The sequence below is a fragment of the Bicyclus anynana genome, chromosome 23, assembly GCF_947172395.1.
Source record: "Bicyclus anynana chromosome 23, ilBicAnyn1.1, whole genome shotgun sequence".
Lineage (NCBI taxonomy): Eukaryota > Metazoa > Arthropoda > Insecta > Lepidoptera > Nymphalidae > Bicyclus > Bicyclus anynana.
The window spans coordinates 978,218-1,000,783 of record NC_069105.1 but is presented as its reverse complement, the minus strand read 5'-3'; the positions used below and the strand labels follow the sequence as shown (position 1 = coordinate 1,000,783).

Genomic DNA, 22,566 nt, shown 5'->3' with positions numbered 1-22,566 from the left:
CGTGTGCAGTTTTCGTACCTACTGGTGTATAGGAAGGTAAACAGGACCGCGTCAGCCATATTGTTTTGAAAAATTGACCTCAAATGAAACTTATTGGCGATGCTTGCAGTAAACTAACACTGCACTATGCGCCGAATGTATAAAACATAATGCTACCGCAACTGGGTCACATTAACCCCAATATTACAAGCATATCGATCTTTTGCCGTATACTTCATTTTTTATAACTTTGTGTTCACTAGTATCTACATTAGTTATAACTGCTGGAAGTATATATATGTGATAGCTGGGCGTCACAGATTTTTTTTTAAATAATATGGCTGGTTTACTTTTCGATACACAGTAGGCCTAAGATAATATCTCCTGATGAGAAAAGACACATTGTCGACCAGTAGCAACCAGACCTCATTTTAAAAAAGCTGAAAGCTATATTATTTTTTTTTTTTAACTTCAGTTCTGCATGTTTTTTTTTCTTTTTCTTATGATTTATTGTATTTGTAACTGTATAAAATTGTTTATCAAACTACTGCAACATTGAAAATGGGAAGACACTGCTTCCTGTAACACAGTATTAACATGTACAGGAGGCAGGGCTTCAACTTAATTTTGTGATATGAAGTTTTTGATGAATAAAGATTTATTATTTATTATTATTTATATTTCAGCATTTTGAAGAGTCGAAGCGAAGCTTGGAACATGACTTTTCATATTATGCCGAGGAAAACATAAAAATATCGGTTTATAGTTTATACCTGGCGGGTAGAAGGTGGACTGGTCTCTTGAACCCTGGTACCTCCCAAAACCATCAAGGTGCCAAGCAAGCAAGACGAATTCATACATCTGCTTGAATCACATCACTGCAAACGCCAATCACGCTGTTATCTCGATGAATGACGTCACTTGCTAATGTGTTGTGTTTCGGCGGCAAAAAAATTACGGAGATATTTTTTCTTTTATATTAAATTTTTTATTAACGGGACAAAATAAATAAAATTAGCTTATTGTACTTCATAATTCAGTTTAAACACTGTTTACAAAAGAGGTAAGTAGCCTATTACCTTAGGTTACCAGGACAAAGGCGGTGCATTCTAAAACTTTCTTTGTTAAGAGATAGGCGACGACTTAGAAGATAAACCATGATTCAGTCAAGTATTACCTACTTATAAAAAAAATCCACACGGTGTGTTTTATGTTGAACGGGATCGAGAACGAGGTGGTATTTATAACTGTTTATAATTATAGGTTAGCCTACACATATTGACTAATAGGGCCAGCGCACATCTAACGAGACGCGACGAAGTGATGTTTCTTACTGTCAAACGAATATTGACATTGTCGCCGTTGGAATAAAGTCGACAGTTAATTATAGCTTGGCAAATTCTTTCGTAACACTCCCGATGCTCCGCGACTTCATCTGCGCGCAGTCCTTCCCTGTGCCCCGCGCGCACGACTTCGCATCCTCGCAGTCCCCTCCCCCCCGTCGCCTGCATGTCATGGAAGTATCATCAACAAACTTGCCAAGCTATAACATCTTCTATCGGCTTGTCGCTTGTCAAGTATATTTTAGAAAAAGGTAAACATATACATTTAAAATTTAAAAAAAAATATATTTATTTAGTCGAGGTTACAGTTCGTTTCATGTACGAGTAGGATGGTGCGGGTGACAGTTCGTTTCACTCTTGAAAGTTTCACTATAATAGTACTCGTACGTATTATGAATGTCATATAGGCGACTGTCACCGTATTGCTATCTGAAAAACACTTAAGTGTAAAATTTTTGAAATTCCTAATATCATAAATGCTTAAGTAGAAGCTTCAACACTTCAAGAACTTGCAGTAAAGCCCCAACACACAGACAAACAATTACTACTCAAATGTGCTTGTAAGACAGTAATAATTGCAGCTAATCCGCTTGTCAGGTGTACACTGGCCCTTAAATTTTAAACTGAAATGCATTTAAACTAATTTACTAGCGACTGTTAATAATTAAACCATACTTTACTAGCGACTGTTGCATTTCATGACGCAACCAATATAAATCACAAACTTTGTTATTGCAAACAGAATTGATATTTTCCCAAAGTGCATAACGAAATTTTGATGCAATAACTGCAAAATAAGAAGTTCTTGAGTTTTATTTTGTCGTTTCTATTATACCATGGTTTAAATGTTTATTTTTACAAACCTTTGAATTTATTCTTATTCTTAAGTTAAGTTAGCCCTTGACTACAATCTCAACTGATAGTAAGTGATGATGCAATGTAAGATGGAAGCGGGCTAACTTGTTTGGAGGAGGATGAAAATCCACATTGAACGAGCTATGCTTATGCTCTGAGTAACTCCGCGTGATCGAATCAGAAATGAGGAGATCCGCAGAAGAACCAAAGTCACTGACAGCTTAGCGAGTCGCGAGGCAGTGGCAATGAGTAGGGCACATAGTTCGAAGAGCCGATGGACGATGGGGTCCGAATGTGCTGGAATAGCGACCCCGCACTAGAAAACGCAGTGTTGGTCGATTGACTGACGACATTAAGCGAATCGCAGGGATTCGCTAGATGCAGGCAGCTCAGGATCGTGATGTTTGGAAGTCCCTACAAAAGTCCTTTTATTGTACTGGACAACCATCAGCTGATATCATGATGGTGATAAGGATTTGTTTACGCCTCGTGTTCAGAGCAGACCCGAAACAAGGCTAAGGTTAAGATAAATATCTACTATTTATTGAGAAACAATGCAAGAGAAACTTAAGCTGACTATATCTTAATAGCTATACAAATCGTGCCCACGTGTTGGCAAAAATACTGGCTGCATTTCCGCATATGCGCAAAAAATGAGCCAGCCCGTCTGTCACCAGTCAAGGCAATTAGTCGCCGTGTAAATGAATGGTATTCGAGAATATAAAAATATACGAATAGTGCAACAGTGCATATTGCATTGAAGAAACTGTTGTTAATGCAGGGTCAAGGTCGCAAATGCAATGCAGACGGTTGCAATAAAATGTAGACAATAAAAACTGTACGTACCATCAACGATTGTTAACAAAGTTCAAGTACGAATCTCAAAATAGATAAAAAACAAATATAAAACAGATTTTCATGTGTTGAAACTGTTAATTTACTAGTACTTATTTGTGATTGAATCCAACACTTTTGAGATTTTAGCAGTAGCGTAGCGTGCCTTGGACGAGCCCTGTATCAAAATTAGTTGGGGGACCCAATAAAGGGTAAAGATTTACACACAAAGGAAACAAATATGCTTGCTTAAAATAAATATTATAGTGGCTTTTGACGGCCTGTGGCGCAGTGGTATGCGCGGTGGATTTTAGCCCACTTTATAACCGTTCCACTAATGAGCTTTCAACAGTACAGTATTTCAACAAATTTCAGTATTTTAAGAGTCTTTAAAAAATGCAAAAAGCAAGTAAAATAATATTTCGTACATACTCCTGATGGACTTTCATGCAAAAGGACCGATTTTAACGCAAATTCTTTAGTATATGAAGGTTTTAGTGTTGTTTTACTTAAACAAGAAAAGTCGCAGGGATTTGCTAGTTGGGTATAATAGTATCTTTTGCTGAGAATCTTGTCGAATAGACATGGGAGAATTTATTGTTACCGAGAGAATGGCTAAGATGTACTACGGAGTTCGATTAAATTGCGGTTAAAATCGTGTGGTTTATAAATAAAATAGAAAATGCTGGTCACGACTCACTCGACGATCGGAACTCTGAGTCGTCGCCCCATTTAATTCGAAGCAGTGGAAACATTACGAAAACTTTATCCTAATCGTATCACGTCATTAATAACTAATATCGCATATCATCGGCTCACTGTTGAGCACGAGTCTCCTCTCAGAATGAGAGGGGTTACGCTAATAGTCCACTACGCTGGTAAATTACGGATTGGCATACTTCACACACGTAGAGAATCTCTTAAAAATCTCAGATATGCCGGTTTCCTTACGATGTTTTTCCTTCACCGTTTGAGACACGTGAAAAGTTGGAGATGCATATCCCGGACCTACGCCTCCCAAATGAAGGCAGTGGTCATATCCGTATAGGCCTCATCATCATCATATCAGCCGATGGACGTCCACTGCAGGACATAGGCCTTTTGTAGGGACTTCCAAACATCACGATACTGAGCCGCTTGCATCCAGCAAATCCCTGCGACTCGCTTGACGTCGTCAGTCCTGCTTACAGATCTCCTCATTATTGATTCGATCACGCAGAGACTCCGAGCATAGCTCATTCCATCGCACGCTATGTGCACTGTAAATTGCATAATAACATTCATCAACGGTGAAGGAAAAACATCGTGAGGAAACCTGCATACCAGATAATATTCTTAATTCCCTGCGTGTGTGAAGTCTGCCAATCCGCATTGGGCCAGCGTGGTGGACTATTAACCTAATCCCACTCATTCTGAGGGCAGACTCGAGTTTAGCAGTGAGTCGAATATGGGTTGATAATGATGATGATGATGATGATGATGATGATGAAGTATTCTACTTACTCGACGGTCGGAACTTGGAGACGTCGGTGCCGCATTTCTCCCGATAGTAAAGCAGCCGCTTGCAGACACGCCATGGCCCGAAGTAGCCTTGATCGTAGTTTGGGTTCTCAACTGTGGACAAACAAAAACATGAAACTAGTAGAAATTTAGAATTAGACATTTTTCACACCCCTGTTTATCAGATTGTAAATAAAATTAAATTGTTACTAGAATAGATTTTATGTATAAGATATCTTTCTTTTCTCTTTTTTCTTGTCTTTAATTTTGTTTCTTTGACTAGTTAATTTTTATTGTTATTTTTTTGTGTATTCTAATTCTTGACTATTGTTACTAATTTATTTGAATTGTTAAATTTTAATTTATTTGACTTGGTTAATGTTAATTTACTCTTAATTTTTAATTTGTTTGAATTTGAATTGAATTTATTATTTTTAAATTATTTTGATTGTTTAATATTCATTTTGTTAAAATTACAAAATGATTTATTGTTGTAATTATATTTCTGACTGCTCGAGAAACGAATTGGGAAACTGTAATGTTTCTCTGGGCATATTTCATGTCTATAAATAAATAAAATATATAAATATAAATATACTTAAACAATACACATCACTATCTAGCCCCAAAGTAAGCATACAAAGTAGCTTGTGTTATGGGTGCTAAGATAGTTGATATTATAATATTAATATACAATTATATACTACATATAAATACTTATATAATGTATAAATACACACAGACACTGGAAAACACCCATGCTCAACACACAAATATTTTCCAGTTATGGGAATCGAACCCACTGCCGTGGATGCAGAAAGCAAATAAATAAATGATACAGCACAACAGAATCTCAAACAGTGTTATATAATAGCAGTAAAACCTAACAATGTGTCTCATTGGTCTCGGCTTCCAGACCTTTATAGTCCTGGATTGGGTTATAAAATATTAGTAGAACCTCACGGTTTCACCCGCGTAGTTCTCATTCCCATGGGAATACGGGAATATAATGAAATGTATGGCACTCACAAATAACGTGGCTTTTTTCTGGTAAAATATCAGTGTCGTGATGTTTTGGAAGTCCCTACAAAAGGTCTATGTCCAGCAGTGGACGTCCATCGGCTGATCGGATGATGATGATGAATTTATTCTATTTTATTTCAATTCAGGATCTACAAAATCGAGGTACACTAAACAGGTAGATTAGTGTAACCAGATTTTATTTCATAATTTATACACAAACTTGACGACCTCCGTGGCGCAGTGGTATGCGCGGTGGATTTACAAGACGGAGGTCCTGGGTTCGATCCCCGGCTGGGCCGATTGAGGTTTTCTTAATTGGTCCAGGTCTGCCTGGTGGAAGGCTTAGGCCGTGGCTAGTTACCACCCTACCGACAAAGACGTACCGCCAAGCGATTTAGCGTTCCGGTACGATGTCGTGTAGAAACCGAAAGGGAGCGTGGATTTTCATCCTCCTCCTAACAAGTTAGCCCGTTTCCATCTTAGACTGCATCATCGCTTACATCGGTGAGATTGTAGTCAAGGGCTAACTTGTAAAGAATAAAAAAAAAAAAAACTACGAAACCAGACAGGTTTTACTTTATAAAATACATGCAGAATTAGACATAATATGTACCTACTCGTATCTACATACTCCATTGTTTAATTCAAGGACAAGTCGGTCTAACTATATCTATTTACCTAATAACGCGTTTTACATTGTACCTAATAGCACAATTTTACCGATGATTGTATTGCTGCAACTCGCTTTTATATTTTTTTTTATTTTCAATAAGTATCATCATCATTTTAAAGGCCTATTTGGCCCACTACAAGACCAACCGGCCTATTCACCTACTTAAAGTTAGTGAATAGGCCAGCAAACCTTTCAAATTTTGTATTCACCACTATCTCTCTCTGTCTTACACGATACTATAGACTGATAGAAACAGTAGAGCGCTATTCTTTATTGATAATCGATATTTTTATAACTCGCAAGTGCGAGTTTCGAATTCACCTCTACATCTCTCTGTCTAACACGATACTATAGAATAAGAAAGATAGCGGTGAGAATTCGAAACTCGCACATGCGAGTCATACAAAATATCGTTAGTGAATAGCCGTGCTGCAGTGCTATTCTGTAAATATGTTTTGTATAACTCGCAAGTTACAGTTACGTTAGAATAACCTCGTCAATTCGAAACTCGCACTTGCGAGTTATACAAAACATAGCGACAGAATCGCACTGCTGAGATGAATTTGAAACTCGCACTTGAGAGTTATACAAAACATAAATACAGAATAGCACAGCTGAGGTGAATTCGAAACTCGCGCTTGCGAGTTATACAAAACATAGCGACAGAATCGCACTGCTGAGATGAATTTGAAACTCGCACTTGAGAGTTATACAAAACATAAATACAGAATAGCACAGCTGAGGTGAATTCGAAACTCGCGCTTGCGAGTTATACAAAACATAGATCAAGAATAGCACAGCTGAGGTGAATTCGAAACTCGCGCTTGCGAGTTATACAAAACATAGATCAAGAATAGCACTGCTGAGGTGAATTCGAAACTCGCACTTGTGAGTTATACAAAACATAGCGACAGAATCGCACTGCTGAGATGAATTTGAAACTAGCACTTGCGAGTTATACAAAACATAAATACAGAATAGCACAGCTGAGGTGAATTCGAAACTCGCTCTTTCGAGTTATACAAAACACAGTTACAGATTAGCACTGCAGAGGTGAATTCGTAATTCGCTCTTGCGAGTTATACAAAACACAGTTACAGAATAGAACTGCTGATTTGAATTCGAAACTCGCACTTGCGAGTTATACAAGACATTGTAAAATAATAGTTATACAGATAATTAATAATAATTATGATCGGAAACATCTAATGAACGAAGCTTTAACGTGCTCTAATAAGCGCGTTTTCCAACTCTAAAGCTCAATGCCCATTTCACAGCACGACCCAGAACTCGAATCCGACCACATACGAATCACGGAGCAACGAGTCCAAAGAATACTAGCTTTATATTTTTAGACACGATTAATTTTCCCCTTTCCTTTTAAATGAAAAGACTGTTACGAGCGGGTACGACACCCAATAGGTGGGGTTTGACCTATTTTAACCTATGACTTCTCGGATTTGTGTTCGGCCCTTGAACCGTGGAGTTACTGGGGCTTAAAATTAATTTGTTTGTATGTTTGTATTGCTGTTCAAAACCGCCTGAAACCGGATTTACACATCTCTTTTATTAATATTGTATCTGTAATTTTGATGGAATTTGATTGCCTAAGACACCACTGGACCATTGGGTCCAGTGGTGTCATAGGTGGTTTTGGATAACGAGGTCCTGCTAACAGATTTATGACAGCCCGCACATCTTCTCCAACTAAATCGTTCAACTAATAAACTGGACACCAATCGTATCAGAGCCGCGATTTACTTCCGATAAAAAAAATTACCAACTAAATGGTACGCATTTGCAATTTAGTTGTTCGATAGTCGGCCAACTGAAAATTGTAAGTGAACGGGCACCCTTAGTCATTATTATGAACTACTCTGATAGTGGTCATGAACTGAACAGTATCACCAAGCCCGCCAACCGACATTTGAGCAGCGTGGTGGGCTTAAGCTATGCAGCGCATATTCTTTCATATAAAGGGATGAGGTTTGACCTTGTAGGCCGTTAATATGGGCTTTATTCTTTACAAGTTAGCCTTTGACTACAATCTAACCTATGGTAAGTGATGATGCAATCTAAGATGTGGATTTGGAGGGAGGAAGGTGGAGGGTGTGGATTTTCATGAGTAGCATGAAACACACCCCTTTCGGTTTCTGAAGGACATCGTACCGGAACGCTAAATTGCTAGGCAGTACGTCTTTGCCGATAGGGGTAACTAGGCACAGCATCCTATCATCCATTAATGATGCCACGAACAGAACAGTTCAGTAAATCACTAAGCAACTTTAAGTCCCCCATATACAGATTGTCGAATAACACAATTCGGGTTAGTCACGAAAGAATAAGGGGAGGGTAGTAATAAAACTTTTAGGAGGCACAAATCATTTGAGCTAAATTCATCGCCACACCCTGTTTGGTCGAAATAGCCTCCCGTCACGGAAATGTTAATTGTTGGCCAAATATCAGTGGTCGTGATTTTACAGCTTTGGCATTTTCTTACCCAACTACCAAACTACAAACCAAAAAGGCTTATTTTAGTAGTATTTCTATTTCTGACAGAACTTGCCCTGTGAAACATGCCGTGTGAGTTTCTGTTATCAAGCTTCCGATCTAAAGACGAGTAAAGCTGCTTTTTCTGTGTTTGTATGTTTGTTATGCCTTTACGTCGCAATTATTAAACCAATTTGCCTAAAGAAAAGTTCCTCCAAATTATAATTTAACAATAATCCTACTAATATTATAAACGCGAAAGTTTGTGTGGATGTTTGGATGTTTGTTTCTCTATAACGCCGCTACTAATGAAGCGATTTAGCTGAAATTTTGAATGGAAATAGATTTTACTCTGGATTAACACATATGCTACTTTTTATCCCGAAAAAATCCATGGTTTCCCGAGATTTGCGAAAACTGATGATTTGATGATGTGAATGTTTGTTACGCTTTCACGCCTCAACTACTGAACCGAATTAGGTGAATGATGATGATGATGATGATGATGATGATGATCCTGGGTTAACATATAGACTACTTTTTATCCCGGAAAAATCCATGGTTCCCGAGGGATTTGTGAAAAACTAAATTCCACACGGACGAAGTCGCGGGTGGTCGCTAGTTTTTATTAATTGACGGAGCAATGACAAGCTCACGACATGACATGAATTGAGATTTTACTCCATTTTTGAAGTCGGTAATTAAAAATAGGTGGACCGAGGATATCAAGCGGGTTACAGGAAGCTGCTGGACGCTGGCGATTCGAGCCCGCTGTGCTTGGAGGTCCATGCAAGAGGCCTATGTCCAGCAGTGGACGTCTATCGTTCGAAGTATCGTTGGAAGTATGCAATTAGCGTCTTAATATGAGATCCGGCATAAAGAATACATACCCTCATCTGTTATTTATTTGGGATAAGAAAGTTGCCTAGTGAAATTGCGCCCGGTGAGTATTAAATAATTATATTTTTTTAAATCTAGTTCCCTATTTGCTTCATTAATAAAAATAAAGAACAAGGGATTTAATTTATTCAATCTATTTACATCCCTCTTTGCTGAATTAATAAAAATCGTACACCAGTTAAGTCATTAGTTATTATTGGTCGTCCAACATGTCAATGAAAGTTAATATATGCTTAATTTTACTGAATTAAGTTGTCTTTGCTCTAGTCCACAGTTTCCTAGATTTTGTATAAAAAATGTGTTTGGCCGCAATTCAACTAGGCAACCTTTTTGCAATGTGTCAATGTGAATATTTTCTATCATTTATTTCTTATCCCAAACTAGCTGACGCCGCGCGGTTTCACCCGCGTGGTTCTCATTCCCGTAGGAATATGGGGATAATATATAGCCTATAGCCTTCTTCGATAAATGGGCTATCTAACACTGAAAGAATTTTTCAAATCGGACCAGTAGTTCCTGAGATTAGCGCGTTCAATCAAACAAGCAAACAAACTCTTCAGCTTTATAATATCATCCCAAATAAATAACAGATGAGGGTATTATATACCTTATGCCGGATCTTAGACAATCTTCTCAGTGGAGTATTGAAGGTCAACGTAAAGAAACATTGTCCATCACGATTCGCCAGTAGAATGCTAATTTGATTTACAGTGCAATGTAAATTGGATGCTGGCTAATTGGGTAATGGGGTTCAGCTCGCATGAAAGCTATGAGTATTTTGCGTATCTATGATATTCAAAAGTGACAGCCAGTTACGAGTTGTAGACTGATCCTTAAATGAGCTATCTTAGTACCCATACCAATGGCTACGCTGTACTTTAGGGCATTTTTTTACTTACATAACTTGTCCTTGACTACAATCTCACCTGATGGTAAGTGATGATGCAATCTAAGATGAAAGCGGGCTAACTTGGTAGGAGGAGGAAGAAAGTTCACACCCCTTTCGGTTTCTACCCGACGTCGAATCGGAACGCTAAATCGTCTTTGCCGGTAGGGTGGTAACTAGCCACGGCCGAAGCCTCCCACCAGCCAAGTAACGTCAGCATAGCAAAAACGCATTTATAATTTATACAGAGTACAGCGTTTTTAAAACAGAAACATAAATATCATCCGTCTGTGAACGACGGTTTTTTTGGTAAACGAGGTTTTTAAGAGAGATATAGATATAGAGCGAATAACCACCACGCTGATTCAGTGCGGGTTGGCGAGAAAACCTATAAATGATTATATTCTAAGTAAAAAACCAGACTAGTAGAGCGTGCTAGTACATCGTATCAAAGTCAAAGTCAAAATTCATTTATTTCAAATAGGCTTAGTTTACAAGCTCTTTCGAAACGTTAGATAATAATAACTTAAGATAATGGTGATAATAATTATTCGAAAACTTAAAATTAAAGTAACGAGGGTTCCAAACGCGCCTTGGTCCGAGAAGAGCCCACAACAAACTCAGCCAGGTTTATCCTTTTTTAGTTTATCACCATTTAACAATAGGTATATAAGTAGCCTGCAAGCAATTTTGTCATTTACGTAATCATTGACACTATAATATGACTTTTAAATAAGCTTACATTTATTTCTTATCTATTTGAATATATTCTTATTTGGAAAGTGCAAGTAGTATTGTATCTACGAGTGCCTACATGTGGCGCCTGTTATTAACAGAGTCGAAATAACAGGTTTTACGATTGCCAAAGCCAAGATCGACTTACGTTCGTTGCGCCATCGGAATCCGTTACTTGTAAATCTATTCTAATATTATAAAGCTAAACAGTTTGTTTGTTTGGTTTAATGCTATAATCTCAGGAACTACTAGGACAGTTTTATTATTTTGTGATGGATAATCCGTTTGTCGAGGATGGCTTGCTGGTGGGGTGGAGATCGAATTACCACCATAAGGTCCCTGCCCGCAGGACTATTGTCGTACCCACTCTTAACAATGTTTTTAGACTAGTTTAATGGGAATTGCTCATATCTAAGAAATTAAATATCACGTGTTTCAAACGGTGAAGGAAAGCCATCGTGAGGAAACCTGAATACCAGAGAATTTTCTTAATTCTCCGCATGTGTGAAGTCTGCCAATCCGCATCGGGCCATCATGGTGGACTATTGGCCTTACCCGTCTCATTCTGAGAGGAGACTCGAGCTCAACAGTGAGCCTAATATGGGTTGATAATGATGATTATGTTAGAGAGGCTAACTGGAAAACCAAGGCAGCGTTCGTATAAACGCTGCCTAACCAATAAACATGGCGTATTGGCATTTAGGTCAAACCGATGGGACGTAAGCTTTTTAAATTCCATAGCGAACAATCTACATCATGAATTGTTATTTATAACCAAAGCGATTGTCTTATAAAAAATATGTATTACTTCGATAGCCCAGTGGATATGACTTCGGTTTCCGATTCCGGTAGGCGTCGGTTCGAATGGTGTCCGGATCCGGAGCATGCACCTCCAACTTATCAGTTGTGTGCATTTTTTGAAATTAAATACTACGTGTGAACGGCGTGGTGGTCTAAGGCCTAACCCCTCTCATTCTAAGAGGAGACTCGAGCTCAGCAGTGAGCCAAATATGGGTTGACAACGTAACGTTAAAAGTAACAGTTATCGAAAAAAAAAAGTGAGATTTGATTAAGTAATTTATTGTGCTGTGAGTTGCTAAGTTGACCAATCAAAAAACTTTACTTTTTAGCACAAGAAGTCAAAAAATTATCACTTCCTTTTTTTTTCTTTTTTTGTGTTGAGTAAGTGCCGATGGCTCCATGTGGGACCACTACGGCGTCACCAGGGGGTTTGGGCGAGCGCAGAAGCATCGCCTGATGAGACCCGAAGGCTGAAATAAAGATAGAGGACGGAACGGCTCTCTAAGGGCGTCTCCTATGAGACTCGGACCTCGGCTTAGAGGGCCATTCGGGAGGGTGTAACCGTGATCTGAGTTTGTTTTATTTAGGAAACGCCCCGTTTGTACCTACTAGATGAAACTAGATGAAATTTCATGGACCCCGCTGACGAACTGCGAACCCACATTTTTTGTCAAGCCAGCGTAGACCCCTGTTGAGTCTCCAGTCACCAGGACCACTTTGGGAACCAATGCTCTAAATTCTAAACTCTCGGATAGTAATAGTAATGAATAACGACACGTATCTAGGCCAAGAGTCCGTCGGGAGGCGTCACATTCACACCTCATTGACAGTGACTCATGTCATTTGCACAGGGTATATGTCAATTAACCAACACGACCTTGCGTGCGGTGAGTCTTGAATTACTACGGTGATCTTTAATTCAGTTAGTTTTAAGGCCATAGTAAATGCGATACTTTTAATTGCACCGTTGTAATCCTTTTTTTTAACCGACTTCAAAAAGGAGGAGGTTCTCAATTCGGTCGGTATTTTTTTTTTATATGTATGTACACCGATTACTCAAAGACGCCTGGACCGATTTCAAAAATTCTTTTTTTGTTTGAAACGGTATAGTCCCCGTTTGGTCCCATTGCCATCATGTCAAGATCTGATGATGGAATCCTGGAGAAATTGAGGGGAACTTTCGAAAATTATATGGGTGTCTAGTGTGTTCGTAAACTTTTCCATTTAGTACGTTTAAGCACTACAATTTTATGAAGGTTTAAAATCGATCTGATGATGGAGCCATAAAACAGACGAGAAAACTCCTCGGCGATTTACAGCAGTTACCTTGTGTTTGGGCTTGATTAATTTGTATTAACGAGAACTTTCCACATAGATAGGTTGTGACTGTCATTTAGGGGTTTGGTGATGAAGACCTAGGACAATTAAGGGAATTCAGTTTACAGTAACTACCTTGTGCTTGGGCTTGTATTGCTTTTTGAAGAATTTTGTACCAAGATGGGTTGTGATTCTCATTAGGGGTCTGATGTATTCGTTTGAGATGAAATTTTACACTAAAAATGGAAAAATAATAAAAATTTTAATAAAAAAAATACAACCGACATCAAAACTTAAAAACGTACCCACTAAACTAAAAAGCGAAAAATAACATCATAATATGTTCTACCTGCTGATCAGTATGAAGGCGGTGCTTAGCCGGTGTTGTCTTAATTTAAGCCATTTCTGACGGGACCACATGAAACAACACTGTCTGCAAAATCTAAGTCTTTAAGATATTCTCACATGGCTTAAATAAATACATCACCGGCTTAGCACCTTCATACTGGTCAGCAGGTAGGTATTTTGAAGTCGGTTGTATTTTTTTTATTAAAATTTTTATTATTCTGAAGTGAAGAAGTACTTAACGACCTCCGTGACGCAGTGGTATGCGCGGCGGATATACATGACAGAGGTCCTGGGTTTGATCCTCGGCTGGGCCCATTGAGGTTTTCTTAATTGGTTCCGGTCTCACCTACGGGTGATAGTAATCATGAGGGTGGATTTAAAACAGCCAGTGCGCCATCTTGGGGAGGCCGCCATATTGGATTTGTAATGACGTTTCTTAGCTAGTCATGTATTGTCATCAGAACTCAGAGCGTGCCCAAAATTTCATCCTAATCGAAGACCGGGAAGTGGGTCAAATTAAGATTCCAAGATTTGTCTTTACTACGTCGTTAAAGTGATTGGAGAGGCCGCCATATTGGATTTGTAATGACGTTTTTAAGCTAGTCAGGTATTGTCATCAGAACTTAGGTTAACAATAGGCTACTTGCCTCTTTTGTAAACAATGTTTTAACGGAGTTATGGAAGTATTATAAGGTATATTTTATTTTGTCCCGTCAATAGTAACCAGTAAAAAAATTAATATAAATGCAAAAATATCTACGTAAATTTTTTGCCGCCGAAACACAACACCTAGCAAGTGACGTCTTTGATAGAGATAACAACATGATTGGCGTTTGCAGTGATGTGATAATATCAAATCACCGCAAGCGCCAATCACAAATGAATGACATCACAGCTTATGATTGGCGTTTGCGGTGACGTGATAAAAATACAATTTTGTTTTATAAAAATATTACAATTACGAGATTATTTTCACAAATAAAAATGTGATTAGAGTTCCTAGGCATCTAAACTGCCTATATGCAAAAAATCTTCTTTGTTTTGTAAAGCAGGCGAGTAGCTTATTCAACGTGTATACATTTTTTTAATGTATGAGACTTTTGTTTGTGTAACTTTTTAAGTACTTAGATTGTGATAATTTTTTTATTAGAATAATTATCTTATGACATTATTATAATATATAATTTGTGTAATATAGTTTATGTAATTATTAGTGTATAGTCATGTATTACATGAAATAAACACATTAGACATGTAATGCAATTAAGGACTAACGTAATTAATATGCTAATAGGTATTGATGATCGCATTACAATGAATAAACTCCCCACGGTTTAAAACGCGAACATGAATATTATAATACTTGCCATAACCCCGGGGTTTCACCTATCAAGTTCATATTACCGTGGGAATATAAGGATAACATATAGCCTATGTTCATTCATCCATTCATTATCAGCCGTTGGACGTCCACTGCTGGACATAGGCCTCTTAAATAGACCTCCAAGCACAACGGTCACGAGCCGCCAGCATCCAGCGTCTCCCTGCAACCCCCTTGATATCCTCAGTCCACCTAGTTAGGCGTCGAGCAACACTGCGCTATCCGGGGCGGGGTCGCCATTGCACCTTGAGACCCCAACGTCCATCGGCTCTTCGAACTATGTGGCCTGCCCATTGCCACTTCAGCTCCGCGACTCGCTGAGCTATGGCAGTGACTTTGGTTCGTCTGAGGATCTACTCACTCGATCACGCAGAGATCTCGTGGTACTTACTCGCTCCATCACTCGCAGAGTGACTTTGAGCCTTCTAATAAGACCCATAGCTTAATATGTCGCTGTATACGCTGTGGATTTACAAGATGGAGGTTTTCTTAATTGGTTCAGGTCAGGCAGGTGGGAGGTTTTCGCCGTGGCTATTTACCACCGTACCGCCAAGCGATTTAGCATTCCGGTACGATGTCGTGTAGAAACCAAATGGGGTATGGATTTTCATCTTACTCCTAACAATTTAGCCCGCTTCTATCTTAGATTGCATCATCACTTATCATCAGATGAGATTGTAGTCAAGGGCTAACTTACTAAGAATAAAAAAAAATATTCTGGTTATAGTAGGTTCTTTGTCCAGGGTATAAATAGGTTAGGTAGGCTATCTTAACTACTACACGGACCGGACTGTACGATTCATATAGCTATATGCAAAACACACACGTGATTAAAATGCTCATACGTTATTTGTTATGATACACTGAGCAACGGTACTCACATGTTAGATCAAGGAAATCTAATGTTACGTCTCGACTCTTGTTATTACAATACTTTTTTTTACCCGACTGCTGATAAAAGATTGTGTTTTTGTGTGTATTTCTTTTCTTTTAGCGTCGGGGGTTAAAAAACTTTTGACATATTTCTGTAGTAATTTCATTTTTTTCTTTTTTTTTTATAATTAATTTGTTTAATTTTATACTTTATTAGTATAGTTTATTATTTTCATTGAAATTATTTAACAATTTAATCAATAGGACACTAATTGACGAAAACGTAATTTGTAGTTTTAAGTGTAGGTAGTTTAATTTTTAAGTTTAACCGGACAACAAACAACAATGCTGTATATACCTTTAAAAGATGGCATCGTTTAGCAATAGAACTTTTAAGTTTACCTGTGTATTTATTATTAAGTTTCTTGTTGCATTTGTTGGTATATCAATAAACTAATAAATAAATAAATGTTGTTTTTATTCATTAACACAACACACAGTAGTTGGCAGTGTTTTATAAACACTGAAAGAGTCACTCGTGACTTGGTCTCGATTTACTAGTTTTCCCAGTAACCGTTCGATCATTAAAGAACCAACAATAAGTCATAAAGTATGCGATAAGTTACACTTAAACCGTTAAACGTTGCACCGACGAGTCCTAGTTTCACTGATAGCCTAGATTGAAAAAACGTTCAGTTTAACTGTTTAGTTATAATCACTAACCATAACTTAAACAGTAAGGTTTATGATCGTTTTTATTTTTTTCCTTTTAAGAAATTCTTAGTAGCAGCCCGGAGTTGGATAGTTGGAGCCCTACGTTGGAGAATCATTATCAACCCATATTTGGCTCACTGCTGAGCTCGAGTCTCCTCGCAGAATGAGAGGGGTTAGGCCAATAGTCTACCACACTGGCCCAATGCGGATTGGCAGACTTCACACACGCACGCATGATGTTTTTTCTTCACTGTTTGAGAGATGTGATATTTAATTTCTCAAAATGCACACAACTGAAAAGTTGGAGGTGCAATACCATGGACCTGATTCGAACATACACCCTCCGGAGTCAGAGGCAGAGCTCATATCCATTGGACTGTCGCGGCTCTTGCCTCGTGCCTCGAAACATAGGCGGAAAGCAGCCTAAGGTAGTAACATAGGCTAAAAGCAACCTATGTTATAAAATGAGGTATGTCTCATTACAGCAAACTCTTAAATGTCAGTCACTCAGTTCGGCGATGATTGTAACACCTGCATCCAGCGAATCCCTGCGACTCGCTTGATGTCGTCAGTCATCACTGGGGGGTCGGCCAACACTGCGCTTACTAGTGCGGGGTCGCCATTCCAGCACTTTGGGACCCCAACGTCCATCGACTCTTAGAATTAACTATGTGGCTAGTAATAATTAGTGCAAGCTAAACCTCGTCCTTTTAAAAGTCGGTTAAAAACCGGATTCCACGCATCTGATGTCGCGAGAACTCGATAGTTTATTATTTTTTTCATCTTGTATCACAAAAAAACCAAGTGGCAAAGATGCCAGGCGATCTTTGTCGAAATCTCGCATTCTTTGTGATACGTCGCGATGCCTAAAGTTGCCCAAAGTCAACGACACTTGAATGCATTATCGAACGTGACGATTGTCACTTGTACGGTCTTTAGAAGTAGGCACCTGAAGATAATAATAGAGCAGTGGCGTGTACAAGGTATTCAACTAGAGTAGGCATTACTTTCGTACAAATAATCCAGTAAAGGTTTACCAACATTAACAATCCATAATCGGCTTACTGTTTTGATCCGGCCCTATCACAAAATCCGTTCTTAGTGGATATACTACTAACTATAAACTACCTCCCTACCAAATATTACCTTTGTACATCAAGCGAACTTCGAGATTTCCTGATGAATGACCCTTCGCATTTATATAATAAGATACATTCTTACTAGCGGACCAGATCAAGCTTTGACTCAATATGTCCACTTCTTACCTATCCCTACCCTACCCTTACCCTACTCTAGCCTTACCCCTACCCTATTCCTACCAAAGGTTTAAGGGTTTGAAAAATAGATGTTGACCGATTCTCAGACCTACTATATGCATATAAAATTTCATAAGAATCGGTCAAGCCGTTTCGGAGGAGTATGGGGACAAACACTGTGACACGAGAATCTATACTAATATTATAAAGCTGAAGAGTTTGTTTGTTTGATTGAACGCACTAATCTCAGGAACTACTGGTCCGATTTGAAAAATTCTTTCAGTGTTAGATAGCCCATTTATCAAGAAAAGCTATAGGCTATATTATATTGTCCCCGTATTCTTACGGAAACGGGAATCACGCGGGTGAAATCGCGCGGCGCCTACTAGTTTTATATATAACATAATAACGTTACATAAAAGAACTACAAAAAACGTTGGTTGGGCCCAGTGGCGTGCACTTCATAGATGCATAAACGCTCTGCATACCCTGAGAATTTATTACGAACCTGTATTGGAGGAGGAATTTTCTATTTTGTACGTACATTGCCTACCCAGGTTGAGAACTCTGTGCACGCCACTGGTTGGGCCCTCAATTTCCCTCCGACGAGGTCGTTGTCTGTCAGTCAAAACGAAGTCATGCTCGCGGCCCACTGGTAGGTATGCGTTGGCAACTGAACAGTTATCCCATTGTATTGGCTATATTTTACGTTATACCTGGTTGTATTTTAAAAGTAACGGACGCTTACACTTGGTTTTAATTTTTTTTAGATTCGTTAAGTGGCGTGCACAATGTTTTTGACTAGTGTAGGCACCAGTAGCGAAGACTGAAATTTTCTAGTAGGTAACCCGTTCATGTATATTTTAGTCTAAATGTGATTTGGCTGAGTACGTTAATTTATTTTTAATGTCCGTAAAACTCATGGATTTTTAAAAACCTGATAGGGATCGGGTTGTTAGGAACCATCGCCCCTGGTAGGCACTATACGTACAAATTGTATTAAATGTAAAGTTCTTTCTCTTTTATAGATTCGCAATGAGTCCTAACCTCAGGGTAGGGGTGAATTTTTGCATCAAAAAATGTTAAAAAAAAATCAAAATTCATTTATTTCAATTATGCTTAGTTTACAAGCACTTTTTAAACGTCAAGTTATGTCATGAGTTAACGGTGGTAATTAAAGTTGATTTAACATTAAAGTTACGAGGGTTCCAAAGGGCCTTGGTTCGAGAAGAGCCCACAAAATGAATAAATAAATATAAATAAATATACTTAAACAATAAACATCACTATCTAGCCCCAAAGTAAGCATACAGAGTAGCTTGTGTTATGAGTGCTAAGATAGTTGATATTATAATATTAATATACAATTATATACTACATATAAATACTTATATAATGTATAAATACACACAGACACTGGAAAATCCCTATGCTCATCACAAAAATATTTTCCAGTTGTGGGAATCGAACCCACGGCCGTGGATGCAGGAAGCAGGGTCACTACCCACTGCGCCACGCGGCCGTAAAAGTTTAGCAAAGTTTTTTTTTGTTTACCACCATTTTACAAACTAACTAACGAATTGCCTTATTGATAATGATGAATGATTATTTTACATGGTAATTAAAACGAAATTACGTAAGGACAAAGATACGATAGCGTCAATGGTCGGAGATTTTAATTTTTAATTATAATAGTATCTATCGATATCTACGAGTTGAACGTTCGATGTGATATTTATTCAAAAAAACAAGTCAAATCACCATAAGCTCGCCGCTTCTTGCACAGTGTTGTGACAAAGGTCTCGGGGTCAATGCCCCGTTTGGCGGGCGGGCCAGATTTTAAAATGCACCGCGAGTTCGGTACCAAGGAAAACTTCTATACAGCCTAAACACGTATAAACAAATGTACAAAAAAAATGGTAAAAGTATTGAGTAATAGTCGCAGTACTCAGAAACTTTTTCATATAATTAATAAATAGGAAGCTTATTTAAGACTAGCGGACGCCCGCGACTTTTAATGGATTTCAGCTTTTCACAAATTTCACAAACCATGCATGTTATTATACATATAAACCTTCCTCTTCAATCACTCTATCTATTAAAAACTACCGCATCAAAATCCGTTGCCTAGTTTTAATGATTTAAAAACATAGGGATATAGGAACACAGAAAGCGACTTAGTTTTATACTATCTAGTGATACACACAAGGAAAACTTCTATACAGCCTAAACACTGAGCACAGAGCAACAAAAAAAACTTTCTTTCAGATTAAAAAGTGGCTGACATCATGAGGTAATTTTTCAGAAAAATCTTCGCTGACTAAATCAGCTACATTACTTGTTAAAGGTGCATTTGTGCAACTTGATCGGGTCCGTTTGACATCAAATTCATTGCAATATCTATGTCAAACTGACACTTTTTCTAGGGACTGAAATGTCATTTTATTGACTGGAATTAATAATCGTACAGTAAAAAAAGTTAGCTTTAATTCCTTATTGTATTCTTTCTAAATAAAAGTAAAATATTTTTTTTTATTATCACTCAATATCTAGATTGACCCTAAGCAGGAATCTAACCCGGGATTCCCAAGACAAAGTAAAGTATACACAGCTGCGCCAACGAGGTCATCAAACCTATACCTTTCACTCGGCTGTATCCATAGACAATCGATCAATATTTTTAATACTTTCATCGCAATCAGTTCATTCATCTTAGTGAGTTTATCTTATAATCTCACTAACTGTAACTGATTCTCAGGCATCGTCGCTCACTCTGAGTAAGATACTCAAAGTGTGTGACGATGCCCACGCGTGGGCATTATATTATGTAGGTATCAGTTGCGTTGGATGAAATTTTGACGAAGGTAAGCCGTCCCAAAGAAAACGAAATTCATACCGCTTGATACCAACTTCGGTTTCTCATACATCCATCCATACGTTCGTTATCAACCCATATTCGGCTCACTGCTGAGCTCGAGTCTCCTCTCAGAATGAGCGGGGTTAGGCCAATTGTCCACCACGCTGGCCCAATGCGGATTGGCAGACTTTACACACTCAGAGAATTAGGAAAATTCTCTGGTATGCCGGTTTCCTTACGATGTTTTCCTTCACTGTTTGAGACACGTGATATTTAATTACTTGAAATGCACACAACTGAAAAGTTGGAGGTGCATGCCCCGGACCGGATTTGAACCCACATCTTCCGGAAACGTAGGCAGAGGTCGTCCACTGGGCTATCCGATATAATCGATAGAGATCCATACATATGATATATTATAGTGATACGTATGGATTTTTAAAAGGTAACCCGGCGGACATCGGCATGTATGGACTCTCCGCTGGTAGGTATATACAAGTAATATATTTTTAGTTTAAAAAAATAACGGTTTTAGGATCTCTTTAGTGTACGTTTATCTGTCTGTCTGTCAAGACACTTCATAAACGCGCGGAGGTATAGAGTTAAATTAGAACCATACGTTAGCGTTTGTAGAAAGAGAATCGACGTGACATACGACTAAGGCACCTGTGCACATCAGGCTTTAGTATATCTGAGTCCTACTGAGGCTATAAGTTTGAGAACCAATGGTGACAGGGCTTTAGAAAGGTTCAAAATAATAATTGCACGTTATATTAGTGTCTTCTTTGACTAGAGGCACCTTAATTTATGAACATAATCGGACCGCCTGACCACGACCATCACTAGTCTCATTGGCCGTGGTTGCAAAATCTACAGACAGATTTGGGGCCGCGACCACGACCGGTCGTGAAGTGTTTATTCTTACGTTAAAGACTAGAGCTAATAATAAGTTATCATCTCACCTCACAGACCATATGTGCCCATAATTTCCATAACAACCATACCCTTAAACGCCTTTTAATGCTACTTAGCGGCAGTAATAAGCATGACACCTAGGATTACGTAGAAAATGTATTTTTTTTTTAAATTTTTGCTATATTTTAAAATATGACCAATATTACCATTCCTCTCCAACTAGTCGGGAAAGACTGTATTAGGGGTGGGTACGACAATAGACCAACGGGGCGGGGATCGAACGACCACCACTCGGTGATGAGTCCGACCGCACGTTGAGCTATTGAGGCTCTCTATTATGGTTTTATGTTGTAAATAAGTCCTTTAAGATTTGTCCACGCGGCACAGACAGTTATAGGTAGGTAACGCTATGCGTACTTCGTCGTCATCAACCCATATTCGGCTCACTGCTGAGCTCGAGTCTCCTCTCAGAATGAGAGGGGTAAGGCCAATAGTCCACCACGCTGGCCCAATGCGGATTGGCAGACTTCACACACGCAGAGAATTAAGATAATTCTCTGGTATGCAGGTTTCCTCACGATGTTTTCCTTCACCGATTGAGACACGTGATATTTAATTTCTTAAAATGCACACAACTGAAAAGTTGGAGGTGCATGCCCCGGACCGGATTCGAACCCACACCCTCCAGAATCGGAGGCAGAGGTCATATCCACTGGGCTATCACGGACGCGGCTTTTAATAGCGATAAGACAAAACAACGTTTGTGGAACCAACCTAAAGTTTTTATACATTTTCCTTCATACACTGTGAATTTGCAAAGACAGAAATCGATACATTCAAACCCTAACTAAAGGGAATGTCTAAATTTAGAAATCAACATGGTAAC

At 38.5% G+C, this 22,566-nt stretch overlaps 1 protein-coding gene across 1 annotated transcript in view; it reads right to left on the bottom strand.

Moving 5' to 3' along the window:
* LOC112048205 (uncharacterized) overlaps positions 1-22,566 on the bottom strand; it is a 62,958-nt gene that overhangs the window by 35,989 nt on the left and 4,403 nt on the right. The window contains exon 3 of the mRNA XM_024085657.2: positions 4,515-4,625. Within this exon, the coding sequence (XP_023941425.1) occupies positions 4,515-4,625 (111 nt within the window). The remainder of the gene's footprint in view (positions 1-4,514; positions 4,626-22,566) is intronic.